We start from the raw sequence: 18,914 nt of genomic DNA, 5'->3' as shown, positions 1-18,914 counted from the left end.
TTTCGAAACCATGGCAACAACGTGACTCAACCTTTTCTCCGTTACCAGGGCAACCGTTGAAGGTGACTCGACATTTTTGTGACGTGGTTTCCAATTGTCGAACACTAGGTGGCTAAACTTTGGTTTCCATGGCGATTTCTAACTTTCCCAGAGCTACGTCATTTGTGTGCAGTAAGTTGAAATTTTGAAATAAAGTTCGTTAACTTCTGCTTATTCTGTCTTTTTTACATGATGTGGAAAGCTCGAAACACAATTTAACAAGTGCTGATTAGCCGTGTATTGTATTCACAAAATCAAATCAATGTTTTTAATGCAAACATTTTTACACATATTTTAATTGTTAGTAATAATACCACGGTTTTTCTGCAAGTATTTTTGCATTGAAATTAATTTGCATAAAAATGGGTGAAATCGCTTTTAGAAAAAAACTTTATTTATTTTTTGATAAATCCTAATCACTAACGGTTAGAAAGTAGAATTGTGCGAATTTTAAGTTTTGCGAGATTTAGACACTTAATTCAACAGGGTAATTGTATTTACATAATTTACACTGATACGGAAAAATTAATAAAAGTCCGTGTTTTCATCTTTGGAAGAGAAATATTGATTTTATTCGCATTTAAACATCATCGTTGATTCTTTAATCGCTTCATATTCTCCTTTCCAGTAATACCAGATCATGTTGCGCCATCTACCTCCTGATCTTCCCCATTCAGCGTTGAGTTTAGAATAGGAACAATTCCAATACCACCATCCACCGTCAGCGCCGTTAAGAAGTGCACAGTTGCCTCCATTCCACCTGTGTCACAATGTAATATTCCAATAAAACTTAACCTCGATACAAACTACACAAACACATAGTGGAATATTTAATCGTGTGTTTCAACCAATAGCGCCATCACTTTATCAGTTGTGACGTCACACAGGCTGTTTTATAAATTTTATGACGTCACACGGTAACTCTAAATGACTTGATTTTTAAGATTTTTTTGATTTTTCTAATAAACGGTTTAAAACACGATTATTAAACATTATTAAACGTTTTTTTATCTACTCAGTTTTTTTCAAATCAAAAAAGTAAAAAAAATGTTTCATTGTATTTTGCACAATTGTCTTTGTCTTGCAATATGACGTCATAAAACAAACTTGCAATGAAACAGAAATAATCTTGTTTATTTAACTGTGCTGAAATATTTTTATACTTATCTACACAAACTGTATTTACCCATCATTATCCCGATCTTTGGTGGTGAATTGGTATCCGTTGCTATGCCCCGCCAAACTGTCACCAGCCGTTCCATTGAAGCCAGAAACATGTAAACGATAATTCTCTGATTCGTCGTCGATTGCAAACGAACTGCGAAAACAAAACACATTGTTAGTGTTTTTTGTGTTTATTATTGGTCGCTTTCTCTGAAGGAAATACTTTTCGCTTTCCTTCAGTTTTTTGTTTCTGCCTAACGCCGATGTATTTCCATGTTTTGTGAAAAACGAGGTTTAAACCAGGGAGTCGAACCGGAACTGAACCCGAACCTGCGAACCGGTTTGAGCGGTTAAATTCATTAAACATGAACCGAACCGTAATATATGATTTCCGGTGAAAATGCAGCCTCTATTACTTTTTGTAATCGCCACAATTTTATTCATTTCAAACAATGTACCAAAGCAGGGGTGGGCAAACTACGGCCCGACAATGGAGTTCATGCGGTCCGTCAAATGTTTGTCAATTTAAAAGAGAAAGCAAACGCTAAACGGTATTATGAGCACAGGTGTAGAGTTTTCAAAAATACCAGAGTGGGACTTGCCCATACCTATACCATGTTTAGTATCTGTACCCGTACCACTAGATACTTTTACATGCCTATAGGTTCTGCCAAAGTATTTTACAAATAGTCACTTCACACCATTTCTTCGTTCTGTTTCAAGAACAAATGTGCGTGTACTGAATAGACGATTTGCCGAATCAACAATTTTAACGATGATTTAGTTTTGATAGTTTGTTACAGCGGAGAAGAAAGGAAAAGCGATTTACGTTTTCAAATCCAGCCCACTTTGCACTGTTGACACCAAAACTTTGGTCACTTTGGATCAAGTTTAGGCCGTGGCAGTACTTCGCAAACGGACGTTGCCCGCACAACACCTAAAGATGGATACAGAAGGAACTTTTATTGTTTACTGTTGGCGCAAGAAACTTCAAAAAACTTCGTGTAGCCTACGTTGCAATAAATGCCTGTTCATTTTATAACAATTGCAATTAATGCGTTTCAACCAAAATCTGTACGACCAATGAAGTTGCAACAAACGTATTTGTATTTAGCTGGAAACATGTTATGTTTATATTTTGGGTTAATATACTATGCGGCCCCATAAAATGAGGAACTTTTGAATGCGACCCTTGTACTGAAAAGTTTGCCCACCCCTGTACTAAAGAATACGCAAGATAGGCGCTACAGGGCGTTTCAAAAATGACGAATTATGGGGAGAACTAAGTTAATGAAAACGAAATTTCAACCGGTTTACAAACCGCAAACCGACCACAAAAACAGTGAACCCGAACCAGAACCCATATAACAAGGGGTTCGACTCCCTGGTTTAAACCAATTTAAATTTTCACATGTTATAAATATGTATCTTAAGTTGTGCATTATAAATTTTGTAATGCGCAAAAATAATTTAACAAAGTAGACTTGGTGCTTATTGTTGTTGCAAAATTTAACATATACTGGTACAACACATTTTATGGTCCCTACTCGCACACTAGTCAGATCTGGATTGGCCTGTATTTGTATTAAAAGAGAGAATCAAAAAGCTATACTGGAGAACTACACCAACACTTTGCGTCTTCATAGAAACAATAGAAATTTACACGTAACTGTTCAATTTAGTTGTTATATTTATGGCCTCATTAGACTGTTATGGCTCTTGGTGCGGAGCACCTGCTGCACCCGCCTCTCGTAGGGGCCGATTTCAAGTCAGTAGGTTTATTGAATACTTTTAAACAGCCTGATTGTTTCATTTCTTACAAAATAGAAAACGATTTCGAGTTGTCAAAACAAAATAATAGTTGAAAAACATTTTGTTCGAGGTGCGCCGTGTTTGTCCGGTTTCGCAGTTTCTCCTGAGGGTGGAAAAACTCTAATGCAATTTTTCTTGTGAATAATTATTCTTATTAAAATACAGTGGTTATTGCAGGGGTCGGCAACCTTTTTTGCACTGCGGACCGTTTTTAAAACTAACATTTTATTTGCGGACCGGTCTTCAAAAACTACAAATATATAGCTATAAAAATGCATAAATTAATTTATCGTCCCCGAGATATATGGGCAAAATGTTTTCTAGCATTTTACCTGAAACATTATAAGGCCCGGAAACTAACTCCTCGCGGACCGGCGGTTGCCGACCACTGGTTTATTGTAACAAACAGACAATCCACGGCGGTGTAATTATTAGTGACAAATAACAGAAATGTCTTAAATAAATAAAAAGAAATAAAAAAAATCAAAGATTCAATCTGCAAAGGTTAAAGGTCAAATTTATCAGTAACATCGCATGCAAAAAAAATTGAATTTCCCTCTAGTTTTTTGTACCTTTATATGACGGTATTGCTTAACACGTCTTATACAAAGACTTGTCTTGCGAAATAACAATGATTTCTAATTTGAAAAGAAATACTTTGTCGCTTACAAATCAACAAAATTCAACCATGTCTTGACACAGTTCTCACAAAAGGAAAAAAGCTTGTGGTGCTGCAAGCAAAAGTTGTGCGAAAGATATTTGATTAGTTTTGCTTGGGACGGTGTTGAATATCATCTAGCTAACTTAGTAGCTATGACAAATAGCAGTGGTTCATCCGAATTTTGACTTGTTTGCGAGAATAAATACACCGCCATGAAATAAGACCGCCGCGTTTGATTGCTGATTGCAGAAAAGCGGATTAATTTGTTAGGTTAAACCAGGGGTGCACAACCTTTTCTCTATGACGGCCGCATCGCCAATTGCCTACTTGTTTTTGTTTTAAAATTACTGGTGTAAAGAATTAGGTTTCTTTCATATATATATTTTTCTTTACACCAGTAATTTTAAAACAAAAACAAGTAGGCAATTGGCGATGCGGCCGTCATAGAAAAAAGGTTGTGCACCCCTGGTTTAACCTAACAAATTATATATAAAAATAGACCATTTAAAGGCACCAGAAAAACTCAAATTAATCATTTCTAACTTGGTGCATGTGTTTAGCTAAACAGAGCTAACTGTTTATGACGTCATAATCTGTATTGTGAAGTTGCGGTGCCTGTTTTTCACATTGTTTGCACACAATAAGCGGATAAAAACCTGGCGCACTTGGTTAGTAGGCTGAAAATGTTTTTTACAGTGTCGCAAAATCTGTTTAGAGCAGTTTGAAAGGCAAAATATTTGGGAAAATAGTTTAGTTACGTCACGGCCGCAGGTTGTGCACCCCTGGGTTAAACTAAAACGGTTAAGTGTTAAAACTTATTTCAAAGTTGAATAAAAAAGTGGATTTACAGCATTGGAATGTATGAAAACAGTTTGTTGTTATTAGCGTTAATATATCATTGTCATTTTCTATTAACCAGCGCGACACAAGGCAAAAAGTTTTGAACGGACCTAGTAACTTTATACTGGAACGTATTAAACTTTTTGCAACACATTTTAGCACTTTCTAAACCAGGGCTACTCAGCTAGTTTTGTTGGAGGTCCAGATACAAAAGGTAAAAATCAACGAGGTCCGGACACATCTGTCAGTAATGCAAATGCAGCATGTCTTGGCCAAACTTGGTTTTAACTAATCGCGGTCCAACATAAACACATTTGTTCAAGCCGAATGTATGTCAGCAAAACAAAAGCTTGTATCAGACACTAAACGTTAATTTACTCTTTGCGAAAGTATATTGGCACAACTACATACAAACACATTTTATCTAGATTTGTAAAGTTACTTTGGCAATGATTTAAAATTGAGTTTATTATGTCACAAATGAAATTATGCGCAAACATTAATGGCCGTTTGTTAGTTTTTCCGCGGTCCGCCATTTGAGTAGCCCTGTTCTGAACCAACCTATGACCCAAAGTTGGGTCGACTGAAAATTCTGTTGGGTCGCCTTTTTTGTGGCAATAACAGCATCTACTCTTTGACTTCGTTTCGTAGCGATTTTTTCCCAAGGTTTTAAATCAGGGTTCTTCAGCGGGGCCGATTTCAAATTTTCAACATTACTGATTGTATGAATATATAAGCTTACAAGAACTTGTGAAACTCGGCTAACTTTATCTTACAAGCAGATAAAGTATATATTTGAATACATTGTGTTTACTGGCGATTGTTTGTGCTTCTCGAAAGCAAGGTTACGCATTTAATTTGCCACAGGGGACACTTTATTGAGGCTATGCATGGTGACAGGTTATACTTTTCAAATACAACGGTAAACATGGTGACAGGTTATACTTTTTAAATACAACGGTAACGAGCTTTCCCTTGAACTTGTATTGCTTTCACACTTCCTATAGGCCGAATAGCGCTTCCCAGACTGCGAAGTATTTGCATCATTTAATTTGGTAAATGTGGTGTAATTTGATGTTGAATGTATAGGATTCTCCTCTACCGAGTAATGTCCTATTGTTCAACAAAAGAAGGCGATTGTTTGCACATAATCGTAATATTATTTTGTTCATGATCTAACAAACTGCTTTGAATTGCTGTCCCAAATAATTTCAAGAAAACTTGGCGCAACAATGGTAAATTCGGTTTGTGACGTCATATTGGCTGATAATGCTTTGAGCCAGCTCTAAATTTCGGGCTAAATGGAAATGTTTTGTCGAAAAAACGAATAGTATTTGTTTGATTTTTAAATTTTCAAAACTGGCGCAGTAATTTTCGAAAAGCTTTCCTGATTTAGAGACAAAAATACAACCAAATTAGTAAAAAAACATGTCCATGGGTCGCGAGAAACCACAAAATAAAATTATGGGAAGTACTAGGGTCGCATCAAAAAAAGGTTGGGAACCACTGTTTTTAACCAATGTGTATTTTTTGATAAGGCGAGATTATCTTTTTCACCAAGTGGAGGTGTGGCACATTTAGACGATTAGGAGGAGCAGCGTTTTCCCACTCTCAGGGGGAGCGGCGAAACCGGATAATTTAGCACAGATATTTTCACTGACACTCAGCAACAAATGTAGTTTGAAGAGATATTTTTCAACATAAACATTATTTCTTCAATACAGATAAATTAGATTTTTTTTCACGGGATTCGAACCCGCGCCACATTATAGGCATACTATTTTATTAATAGAAATCATACCTGTACTGTGCGTAAGCTGTTGTGGCATCAAAACCTGTCATCTTTATTTTTAGTTTGCAGTTCTGTCCAATTGTCAATTCGTATATTTTATCCAAACCTGGGTGGTTTAAAGTTTTGGTCAAATTCAATTTACGCGCTTAAACAAAATTATTTGTTCACCGAGCCAGAATTCTCCTTCCATGTTTCCGAATCCATCTTTATATTCCTGCCAGTTTCGCTGAAAATCCACACTTCCGTCAAATCGTCGTTGAAAAACCTGTCATGCAGAAAATATACGAGTGTTGTAATTCCACGTTGTTACTCTACATATTTATATTTACCGTCCAACGGTTGTCGCAGACAACTTTCTTGTTATATAATCGCTGGTAACCGTTGACTGATGACGTTGAGCAGCTGAACAATCCATTATCAATGTCTGAAAAACAGATATTTTAGAATTAATTGTTGATTAAGACACTTTAAGTTTTAGAAGTTCCTGCTTTTAAGACTACAGGTGCTGGAAACCTTACCTCGGAGTCTTCTTCTCATTTCTCGTTTGAAATCTTCAAAGTTTAAGGCTTCTCCCTTTTGCCCAACAGCCCCTTTATCGCCTTTAGGACCCACCGGACCTCGTAAACCAGATTCTCCGCTTGGCCCTGACGCACCAGTCAAACCGACAACTCCTTTTTGTCCAACAGCCCCTTTATCGCCTTTTAACCCGGGAAATCCCCGTAAACCCACTTCGCCGGGCGGCCCCACATCTCCCTTATATCCTATAGGCCCAATCGGACCTCGCCGACCAGTTTCTCCGCTTGACCCTGTCGCCCCAGTCAAACCAACAACTCCCTTTTGCCCAACAGCCCCTTTATCGCCTTTTACCCCGGGAAATCCCCGTAAACCCACTTCGCCGGGCGGCCCAATATCGCCTTTTAGCCCTACGTCGCCGAAATCCCCTTTTTGTCCGGTAAATCCCCTAGGTCCCATTTTTCCTGGTGGCCCAGCGACGCCTTTTTCACTCCTCCCACTAATCAGACTGCCAGGTGTGACATTATTGACGTCATCACCGCATACTGGAACTGTGACGTAACTGCATTGCTGCTGTCCGCTGACCAGTGACGTATAATACAGCAAAATTGCTGTCAGTTGTAACAACATGTTTGTAAATTATTTTGTCTCCTGCCAAAGAAAATAAATAAAAGCTCAAAATGTATTTGTTTGTGTTAAACATTCAAAACAACTGAATATTTCACTCTATGGCTTCGAAAAAATGTTTTACCAACAAAGTTTGCAACTGGGCATGTGGAACTACAAGTTTTAACATAAAGCTTCAAAACTTTAAGATAAAACTTATTTGGTTGGGCAGGCGTTTGGCTCCGAAATGATGGTATTTCCTAAATTTAGACCCATTGGCATGAACAGTAATAAGGTTTAAAAATAAACATGACGCCATGTATAGTTGAACCCCATTCGTAACTTCAAAACGTCGATTTGTTTCTTAAAGTTTAGTATCAGACTCAAATTAAAGAAATTCGTTTAACTTCAGTGATTGGAAACATATTTGCTGTTGGCTCGAAGGGTAAAAGCGCCAACTACCAGATGCCTTTACATTGCCAACCTACTTTACTTAGTTTATATAATGCATCTGATACTTTTTAAATTAGTTCAAACCTGCCGTTAACATGTCCCCACTTTCCACTATGTCACCATATAAGAGAGCATATATATGTACATGTGTAAAACATTCACACTTGACGTTGATATAACGCCTATATAAGCCAACAAAAGTGTATCCTGCAATAGAGCAAGGTCTGGCTTTCGTGATTGTCGATTGGGAAAGGCCTGACTGCGATAGAAAAGACCTGACGCAAAGTGTTTAGTTACAAAACCAGTAATCCCTTTTTGTTTCAATGGATCATCACTCCTATCGCCGACACAAATTTCCTCACTCCATTAATGGGTGGTCTGATTGTTCAGCGCCTTGGTGTAAGGCAGTGTTTCTTAACCTTTTTAGCGCTCGTACCCTTTTAAGCGTTTTTTGAAATTTTGTCGTACCCCCTGTATACAATGGCCGATGGAAGTAAATAAAATTGTTACAATAGGAATTAAAAACCCAGTGTATTTATAACTTAGGTAAGTTGAACAATATTTACAGCACACCAACAATCAGTCAAAGACATATAACAAAGTAACTAGTTAAGCATTCTTCACAAATATGCCTAAATAGCGTATAATTTCACACTGCATGTCGTACCCCCTGCTTGGGTGCTTCGTACTTCTGGTTAAGAATATGATTGTTTAGCGCCTTGGTGTAAATGTAAAGGGATTGCAGATGGAGATGCAATATATGTGCTGCGTGTGCTGAAGATGGATTCGTTCCTTATACGGAATATTTGATCAAGGAATTACATTATGCTTGTAAAATATGCCTAAAAACGGCCATGGCACGTTCAATAAACACCAGATTTCGTTTTGTGTTAACAAGGTGTTAAATGCAAGCTGTAGAATTGAGTGCCAACTGAGCAATAGACTTGTCATCGTTGCTTTTATCAGCGCCAAAGAATACTATGAAAATGTTTGCGCTTTTTCAATTAGTGTTTCTTTTATAGAATTTGCAAGCTCTTCAACACGACGAGTTATGGTCTGTCTTGACAGCCATTTTTAGCAAATGTCTCTTTCTTTTCCGGACATATGACATCAGCAACACGACTATGCATTCCTTAACAAATTCTCCATCTGCAAATGATTTTTTGCTATTATTTCTGCCACCAAGTAGCTCGCTTTCACAACCGACTCCTGATGCAAAGAAACTTCCGAAAAAAACATTTGCTGTCCACGAAGAACTTTTGTTAATTCTTTCACTTTATCTTTTCTAAACTCATTCTGATATTTATCATAAGCTGATGAACGTGTGCTGACGTAATGTCTCTTTATGTTGTATTCTTTGCATTCTGAAACTGGTTGATTACATGTCAGGCAAATTGGCTTATTGTCGACATCTACAAAAAAGTATTCACAAGTCCACCTTTCTTAGATTATTCTGGTTTTTCGTTTTCTAGTTAATCTATAAGACATAATCTATAATCACTGCAAACTTGGGGAAAAAATCACTGCTAAATGGGACTGACCGACTCCTGAAGCACAAGTAAATTGTGGACGTAATAATGTAAAAAATGTGATGCGTAACAATTTGCATTGTGATGCAATAAAAGTAGTTTAAACAGTGTGTATTGCTCTATTAAAAAAGAAATGAAGCAACCATAAATGCCGATTTCTCGCAATGTAAATTCGCCATAAACGTAGGCGATTAAGATTATAAGTTATTTCGAAAATACCGCCGCGGGCCCCTCACAACATTCTTGATTGGGGCCACGGGTTGGACACCCCTGGTATAAGCAATCATCTTCAGTTTACTTCAATTCAGTGGACCTGGTTATTTGGACCACTAGTGGTCAATTGAGAATCTTTAAGAGACCCTCTGCGTTAATGCATCAATACAAAAAGCCTTTCCTCTTAATCTTCTGCGCAGTTGGTGCCAATCAACAATCATCCAAGCTAGACCTCCTCTGAAGACGCTCTCCGTGAGCCATCTGTAATCGACATTTGCGAAAGTCAGGCCTTTCCAATTCGACAATAACCCAAGTCAGGCCTCAAAAATATTAATAGACAATGCTGTTACGTCATTTTTTACCATCCGGTGTGGATTTTAGTGCGTCAGGCAAACGTAACAATTGTCCTGTGACGCAATAGCCGAAATAACAAATACTTTCTGTTGGGTGATTTCAATTGCCTGCTTGCCATGTTTTTTGTGATCAGTTTACAAATTGCCTCGTGGTGTGTACATGTATAATACCGACATGTGTAATAAGCATCGAAGCTCTTTTAGCGAGAAATTTGTTTAAACACTGTTGATTTCAGCAGGTAGTAAGTTATAGACTGCTGATTTAACTGGATATATTTGAGCTGCCTCCTATTACATTGTGCTGGTTAGTTTGACTTTATCCCAAACCAAGCCCCAAGCAAGGAGATTATTTAAACACTGTTGATTTTCAGCAATTATTTTTGGCTTTTGATGTTTTGTTTTAATTTCGAATCCTAAGAATGTTTGTTTCGACTTTATAAAGACAAATTTAGTGCACAAAACCTTGTGGCCAAAAAGTTGCTATGTTCCGTATTTTGTGGGTAAAGTGCGTTTTGTGGATGATTTTTTGTGTTTTTGTTGTTCATTACTTTATGTGGCGCTTTGCGTCAATAAGGGCACCCCAATAAAGCGTTACAACCCAACAAGTCAGACCTTCTGTGATGATGCTTTACGTAAGCCATCTGTAATCGACTATTACGAAAGTCAGGCCTTTTCCAATCAACAATCACCAAAGTCAGGGCTTCTATTATGACGTTTTACGCAGTAAGACCTCTGTAATCGACAAACACCAAAGTCAGGCATTTTCCAATCGACAATCATCCAAGCCATGTTTATTTTATTTACAATTCACAGGCATTCCGCAAACAATAGGCCTACCATACGTCCTCTTTTAGGAAGACATGCCCTCGATTTAGACAAAAACTAAGTTGTCCTTCAAGGACAATAAAAAGAGCCCAAATGTCCTTCTTTTTAAGGAATGTCTCATTTACAAAATAAATATGTAAAAATTATGCCTTTGTACATATTCCTCTTACTTTTTAAACATTTCAGGTTTTACATTTTTTGAAAATACAAGCTTATTTTAGTGTTGTGATAAACGTTAAACTTTATCCAAACTCTTGTATACCGTCTAATTTCTGAAGCCTTTAATTTTTGGGTGGAACTCAAAGGTTTTTCGATGTTCTTTTCAACAATGTGTCCTCCGTTTTAGGGGTAGAAATAGGATATGTTTTTTTCATTCTTAATTTACAGGCATTCCGCAAACAACCATGACGATAGTTTAGCCCCTTGCGATACACAGTGTTGATAGCCAGGCTAATTCAAACGCTCATCGATAAAGTCAGTCCGAAATAATATTTTGTAAAAACAGCCTATACTAACATGGTAGTCCAGCTCCTCTTTTCCTCCCGTTTCTATTATTATCTTGCGCATTTGGGTTATGCATGACTGACACTGCACTTCGCCTGGAGTTTTGTGTGATGTTTGTGGTAAACCGCTACTTTTTACAAGCCGCTGGCGACAAATCTGTGTCTGTTTTAAAGATTTTTACTTATTCGGTTTAATGATTAATGTATGCAGACGCATTAAAACGTTTTTAGTTTTTAATTGTACAAACTCTTTAAGGTGTATTTTAAAAACTTATAGACAGCCAGTGTCAAATCTTTGTTAGGGAATCTTGTTACTTCAATCAAACTGGAGGGCCATTAGATGGCTATACTAGCCAATATGACATGTCTTGTCATCAGTTGCACTGATGAAACCTTAATATAGGTCGAATCATTGTGCACTGGATACACTGTAGTGGTTCTCAAACTTTTTAATCAGACGGCGCATTAAATAACTAAATTTTCTATCCGCAACATACTTCGCAGGTAAACATAACAAAAGTTGTTTTAAGAATGATAATTTTCAACTTTACTGTGGTGGGTAAGGATGCTTTTCATTACCAATAAGAGCTAAATTTTGCCATGCACACAGAATTTCATCATCAAGTCCTAAAACACCAGAGAATGCTTCCACGTTAAAGAAGCAACCATTTTGCGACACACAGTTTGGAAATCAGTTTTAAAAATCTTAATTTCAAGCCTCGGTAAATCACTTGGCATTATAATTCTCACTCACTATGTTTTTTTCACAGTAGCCTACTGTTAGCTGTAACATTATTGTTAACAAGATAACCTACAAATTAAGTGGTTCTATATTTTGTAATATGTTAAAAAAACATTGTGTAGAAAGTACAGACACTTTAAAAGGTTTTTGATTAATTTTTCAGATCCCCTCTTAACACTTTTGATTGCTTGGTAGATCTTAGGAACATTTTAGAAAAGAGTTTTTTTGGATAAAGTAAACAAAAAATCCAAATTTTTTCCTTCCTCCCTATCCTCATCAACATATAGAATGTCACATGTCCTATTTTGGAAACTTTGATACAATGGATCATAAAACTTTTGCAATACACTAAGAATCCAGCTTGTTGGCTGGCCAAAACTTTCTGTCTGGCATTTAATGCACACACTTTGTAAAAGTTGAAGGTACTCAGATAAAGGAAGTAATTAGACCTCCAGACTTTTGCTCCATTGAAGAAATCAGTTGTTAGCCCTGTTGTTGCATAGTGGGCAACTTGCTAACAATTTTGCTTCCTTTTGTCAACTTATTTTTTATCTGGAACAAAACAAAACCTTCTAAATACTCTTCAACTTCATGTTACTTATCATAACATTTTGACTTTTTCTTCCGGACCATTTTTAGTTTATAACGTCTAGCAATTGTTCGGCGCCTTGAATTCTTCTTCAAATAAACTTTTTGCTTCACATCACACTTTTGCATATTCTAACTTTCTGTAATGATCATAGTCCGGTCTTTTTAAATCTACCCTTTGTTGACAGTTTAAAATGAGTAACTTTGAAACAAATATGGCCTTCGTTCAAGCTTGACTTTTGGTCTGTCCAGAGTTCCTGTACGCGGTCAAAGTCGTTGTGCATTAGTTTATCAAAGATGCAGCCAGTATAGGAAAGTTTCAGTTTCACCAGACTTTAATTTCATCAGCAATAAACTTTATAACATCAGCAATAAACTATAAGTTAGGTAAAATCACCATGATGTGGCTTAAGCGGCTTCAACCCTTTTAAAGACGGACTAAAAAGATTAAACCTACATTAAATACTCTCCAACAGCACAATAACAACCAAACTTAGTAACATAACACAAGGTTGGTGCAAAAAAACGATCATACAAGCTCAGTTTTTGTCTTTTTCTTGCTCTTAAAGCACTCAACTCATTTGCTACACATCCCACATGCGTGCAGTGTTAATAAGGCGTGACGGTAACAATAGCTGGACTACCATGTGAGTATAATATGGTGACACACTGTCGTGGAATCCGGCTAGTTAGCCCACTCAGACTTTTAGTCAAACCCGTCAAAGTAACCGCTTAGCAATCTAGACGTGACGTACAACTAACGAAAACCGTCAGAAATTCGGAAATTCCGCTTGTGATTGGCTGAAAAAGCTATGTTGTTTAAATCAGGAAACACCACTGATTTAAACCAGGGCTTCTCAATCTGTGGGTCGCGACCCCAATTGGGTTCGCGTAATATAATTTTGGGGTCGCGAAACATTATGGGTTATTACGTCAGTCACAATAAATGGTATACATGCGTACATTTATTGTTTACATACATTCCTTTGCCAATTTTTTTGATTTTCAAACTGCTCTAAACACGTTTTGTGGAACTTTAAAGAGTACTACCAGCCAAGTAGCCATACGTGCCGGACTTTTTATTCCTATTGTGTGCAAACAATGCGAAAAAGCAGATACTACAAGCGTCACAATTTAGATTATGACGTCATAAAAGCTATTTGTGTGTCAAGTTAAAAAATAATCTAGGTTTTTTCTAGGCGCCATTAGATAGTATATATATACATAAAATAGAGTATTTTTTTACATCACTAATTTTAAAACTCAACGAGGCGCGTAGAAATTTCTGTTTCAGATGGGGTCGCAGAGCAAGAACGTTTGAGTAGTCCTGATTTAAACAATAAAACAATAATTTAATTACCTTACTGTATTGTCTATGTAAAATTCGTTCCTGCTTATTTGTGTGCTTATACTGAAACAAGATTTAAACATCAACTTCTAACTACAGAGCACCATTAATTAGTATTAAGGTAAATATAGCAACTGATTAAGTTAAAATGTGATACTAGCAAAGTTAAAATGTGGTGAATCTTGACGACGACAGTTTGTTAGTGTTCTACTGCAAGATAATACTGGCCATACATTTATATTTGCTTCACATCAAAACCTCATGGTTCTGTTACACCATGTACTGTCATACGAACAAACTTAACCTTGAAACACTCAGGTACAAATCAAGCGCGCAAAACGCTGCTAAATCATTACTAACTTGCTGTTATAAACTCGCTAAATAAACATAGTTTTGGTTCAACTGTCATGGTGTACTTGCAAATTGAAGATTTTTAACATGGTAAACCTTTGTTTAAATTCCTTTGAATGTTTCTTCCAACTACTCCTGATAGTTTAACTGTTCACAATAAAGAAATTCATACATTTGGTATGTCTAAACTCGACGCAAACAGCTGCTGCACACAAATTAATTCATATTTTTTTGGAAGAATAGATTAAAAGTCTAAAAATACTTTAAAATTAACCATTAAGCGACCTTATGTTTGTATATCACTTTACAATAACCACCATATCGTTTTTGCGCAAAGTTGAAAACATTGAATGCGATTCGGTTCGGCGACATGTAATTTTACGCTTTAGCGAATCGAAATCGTGACGTCACACAATGCGCATCAACGATACGATTCGATTCGCTCATGTAAAAAGGCTTACTGGTAAATCATGAACTGTTTCGTTGCTGCTATAAATTCGCTAAACGAACAGAGTTAAGTTTTTGTATACTTGGTACCGTTCAATGTTCGTCAAAAGCTCAGCTACAATGGCTCGATTATATACTAAGCAAATACGGCCCTCCACTATTGCCAAGTTTTTTGCACAATGAGCGCGAAAATGTGCAGGGCAAAATGTTCGCACAAAAGCACTCAAAATGAAAGTAACCGTTTAGCAATTTAGATATGTGGTAACGACAACCCGCGAAATTCGTAAATTCCGCTTGTGATTTGCTGAAAAAGCCTTCTTGTCATTATTTGGAAACATTTTGAAAATATGCTCTCGGTTCAGCACCACTGATTTAAACAATAAAACAATAATTAAATTACCTTACTGTATTGTCTATATAAGGTTCGTTCCTGCTTAATTATGTACTTGTGCTGAAGCAAGATTTAACTAAAGAGCACCATTAATTAGCTTTAAAGTTAATATAGCAAATGATTAAGTTAAAATGTGGTAAATCTTGACGACGACAGTTTGTTAGTGTTCTACCTGCAAGATAATACTGGCCATACATTTATATTTGCTTCAGACAGACACATTTTATAACTAAACCTGATGGTTCTGTTACACCATGTACTGTCATACCAACAAACTTAACCTTGAAACACTCAGGTGCAAATCAAGCGCTCAAAACGCTGCTAAATCATTACTAACTTGTTGTTATAAACTCGCTAAATAAACATAATATCAGTTCAACTGTTATGGTTTACTTGCAAAATTGAACATTTTTAACACGGTAAACCTTTGTTTAAATTCCTGTTCATTGACTTAAACCTCCAGTCTAAAAGTTACTTTTTACCATTAGGATGTAACAACGTACAACAAATGTTCCAACTTAATTACGGTTTGCAAAACACGGACACAAGGCCGCCGTATTTGCAACATATTTCCTTGAATACATATTTCAAAACCACTGTTTCGTGCAGGTTATGCCACTGTGAAACACTAGTCTATTATTAGCTTGAATATCTTATGTTATTTGCTCTCATATTATGAAAAAAATGTGTGTTAATTTACAAATTGTAGAGCAAACGTGCAAACAAATATATTTTGCCTAACAAACTAATAAGCACAAACAAAGTTGACACAAAATCTTATGAAACCTGACATAGTTAACTAAAGCAGCCAAATTATTTTGCCTCAAATTTCTAAAACAATTCCAGGTAAGTGCCAAGTCACATTATTATTTGCCGCCGAATATAAAAGCGCCCTTGCTCGTCTGTAAAGTGTAAGTCTAAAAGACACGCTTCAATTCGCTTCAAAAGCCAGGATGTATCTCTGAAATACGACATCAGGGCTTTAAAGGTCGAACATTTCCAACGCGGTATTTCTTTTCATTAACTTGAGCAAACTTTATTGAAAGCTTTTAGCTCTACTACTGCGCCATGCTTTCAATAACTTTAGTCTGCTAACACTCAAGGTGCAAATCAAGCGCACAAAACACTGGTAAATCATTAACTGTTTCGTTGCTGTTATAAACTCGCTAAACGAACAGAGTAATGTTTGTGTGCACTTGCTACCGTTCAATGTTTGTCAAAATCTCAGCTACAATGGCTCGGTTGTATGCTAAGCAAATACGGCAGTCCACTATTGCCAAGTTTTTTGCACAATGAGCGCGAAAATGTGCAGGGCAAAAAGGTTCGCACAAAAGCACTCAAAATCAAAGTAACCGTTTAGCAACCTAGATATGTGGTAACGACAACCCGCGGAAATTCCGCTTGTGATTGGCTGAAAAAGCCCTGTTGTTAGTATTGGGAAGCGTTTTTAAAATATGCTCTCGGTGGAAGACCACTGATTTAAACATTGCAACAATAATTCAATTACCTTACTTTATTGTCTATGTAAGGTTCGTTACCGCTTATTTATTTGCTTATACTGAAGCAAGTGTAGGAATTAGGTAGGGGTTCTGACGTTTGAGTTCCAAAATCCGATTGCAAGCACGAAGCTTTGGTTGGGTTAGTTTGTGCGGATGACAACAACGGTAATGCCGATTTAAACGTGGCTTGACGTAATGTGATTCATACGCCCAACCGAAGTCGAATCGAATAGAATTAATGTCTAGGGTAGGGCGAAGCCCTTGTGCCCCACGAGAACTTGGAAGACACGGTATTTAAACACATATCAAAACAACGTCATTAAACTACGCACGTGGGATCTGCGATTGGCCTGGAGGTACAGAACGTTTCCATCCTGTGTTCAAAACATCAATTAGCAATTATATGGGATGTACCTCTGCGGTCTCACGCAATCAAACACTTGAGGTATATAAATCACGTAATGGGAAAACTTACAAGTCACGTCCGCTCTTACTCATGACGTCAATGCGAATATTACATCATTATGTTACATTAGTCTTCCTCCAAAAAGTGTTTTACAAGAAACATGCACAAGAAAGAATTGCGAAAAAAATCATGTGAAAACAATTATGACATACAAAAGAAAAACATTTAATTAACCACACCAAAACTGATACGCGTTAACAGTACAATTTGTCATAACGCTTGCGCGTCTCTCGAGCTCGGTTGTCGACAGTTATCCGAAAATTCGAGAATCGGGTTCAGCAGTGGTATGGGAAATTCAAATGTCCTCCTTCATTGTGCCACAAGTTGTTGTATGAATTCACATTTCTGCAACAATAAAATAAACAGCAGTACACGTACATAAACGGTTTGCTTTGTGCTAGAGCAAAATTTAGATGCAATTACAAATAACAAAACATCACTAATTAATAATCGCTTTTACTCTACGTGGTCAAAGTTATTCACGTAAATATGCTTCGGTAAGCAACATCTGAGGCAGCTATGGCCTAGCAAAGATATCTGGTCTAGTGTCTAATGCATCATGTTTCCAATTGGGACGCCATCTAGCCAGTAAAGGTATAGCAACCTTGTGAAGTGTCATGGGAGAATATAAGTGCGGGGAAAAGCTCATCCCGTCAAAAATAGAGCATGTTGCTTGTAGACAATAAGGACTGGTGTAAAGCAGGTACGCGCGAAAGCTAACGTATTTCTCAGAACCACGAAAAGTAAAAATTGTGGTGATCAGTCACAATCGCTACCAAGAGCTAACTTTTCCTCGGTGGCATACTAGAGAATAAAGTGTCTCAACTCGCAAAGTCGAGTCTCCACGAAGCTAATGGATATCGAGACAAGCAAAAGCGATAATAAAAAGCTTAGTTTTGGTATTAATAGTTCAAATTAAGTGTGTGTTTCACAATAAGTAGCTTTTAAACTAGCACATAACAAATAAAGAGACAAACAAAAGGTGTTAGTATAACATATCCCGAGAATGGGGTAGGCAAAGAACTTATTGACATAACAAAAACAAAAGGTAAAACTTAACTGGTAAGATTTAAAGAAGCTTCATCGTTGAAGTCGTACTTCATGAAGATGCTTGATGTATTTGCTTGTTCCATTTGTTCCGTAATCCAGTTAATATAGACAGTTTGTGTTTCCGATCTCCGTACCTCGAATAATGTGTGATATCCTCACGCGAATTAGTGCGACCTCCAAACCGAATCCGTCTCCGAACGTACGCGAATGGATAGTGTCCTCCTCAGTGGCTCGAGCTCGATTGATTCGTCAAGAAATTGAAAGCTCGTGCTCTTGAATCCTTGTGGATGGATTGATTGATTGATAGTAACCTTCTAGCACTTTGCAAGGCTTAGTGCTTGTTCGTCGACTCGTCGTAGTCGAAGCGATGCTTGATTGTAGCGGAATTAAGTTGTACCGCTTGCTTGATTGTTGCTTGACACTTGAATGGATCAGAAGGTTATTTGTTGAATGGTTTAAGAAAGATTATCTTCGTTTAGATGATGAAAGATCTTCCAACCAAAAAGTACAATTGTTTTGGTACTCACGGTCACAGTTGTTGTTGTTGTTGTTGTGGTTGTTGTTGTTTGACGTATTTCTTCTTCTCTTCTTGCAATTTACTGCTGGTAGCAAATCGCAGTCGGGGTACACCAATTGTAGGAATTAGGTAGGGGTTCTGACGTTTGAGTTCCAAAATCCGATTGCAAGCACGAAGCTTTGGTTGGGTTAGTTTGTGCGGATGACAACAAC

The 18,914-nt window shown here is 37.1% G+C and overlaps 2 protein-coding genes and 1 pseudogene across 33 annotated transcripts in view; 2 read left to right on the top strand and 1 right to left on the bottom strand.

Annotated features, from left to right (window-relative positions):
• The window catches only part of LOC145228627 (eukaryotic translation initiation factor 3 subunit B-like), a 56,884-nt gene that overhangs the window by 15,590 nt on the left and 22,380 nt on the right, over positions 1-18,914 (top strand). For 26 of the 32 annotated variants that reach the window (XM_080093768.1, XM_080093762.1, XM_080093779.1 and 23 more), the window contains 2 exons: positions 49-171; positions 668-770. The exons of the other annotated variants lie outside the window; for them this stretch is intronic. The gene's annotated coding sequence lies outside the window, so the exon portion shown is untranslated. Of the gene's footprint in view, positions 1-48; positions 172-667; positions 771-18,914 lie in introns of those variants that run through there. 32 annotated transcript variants of the gene reach the window in all.
• On the bottom strand, positions 610-7,461 carry LOC145229737 (angiopoietin-1-like). The gene is made up of 6 exons (XM_080095065.1): positions 6,827-7,461; positions 6,638-6,732; positions 6,477-6,573; positions 6,318-6,414; positions 1,226-1,357; positions 610-799 (listed from the first exon to the last, which is right to left on the bottom strand). The coding sequence occupies exons 1-6, from the start codon at positions 7,449-7,451 to the stop codon at positions 610-612; spliced, it is 1,236 nt and encodes a 411-aa protein (XP_079951191.1). The 5' UTR covers positions 7,452-7,461.
• Positions 1,491-2,733, top strand: LOC145227981 (uncharacterized; annotated as a pseudogene).

Source organism: Phallusia mammillata, chromosome 5, assembly GCF_965637545.1.
Source record: "Phallusia mammillata chromosome 5, kaPhaMamm4.hap1.1, whole genome shotgun sequence".
Taxonomy (NCBI): domain Eukaryota; kingdom Metazoa; phylum Chordata; class Ascidiacea; order Phlebobranchia; family Ascidiidae; genus Phallusia; species Phallusia mammillata.
Note: the sequence above shows the minus strand (reverse complement) of the source record. Positions and strands in the feature narration are given on the sequence as shown.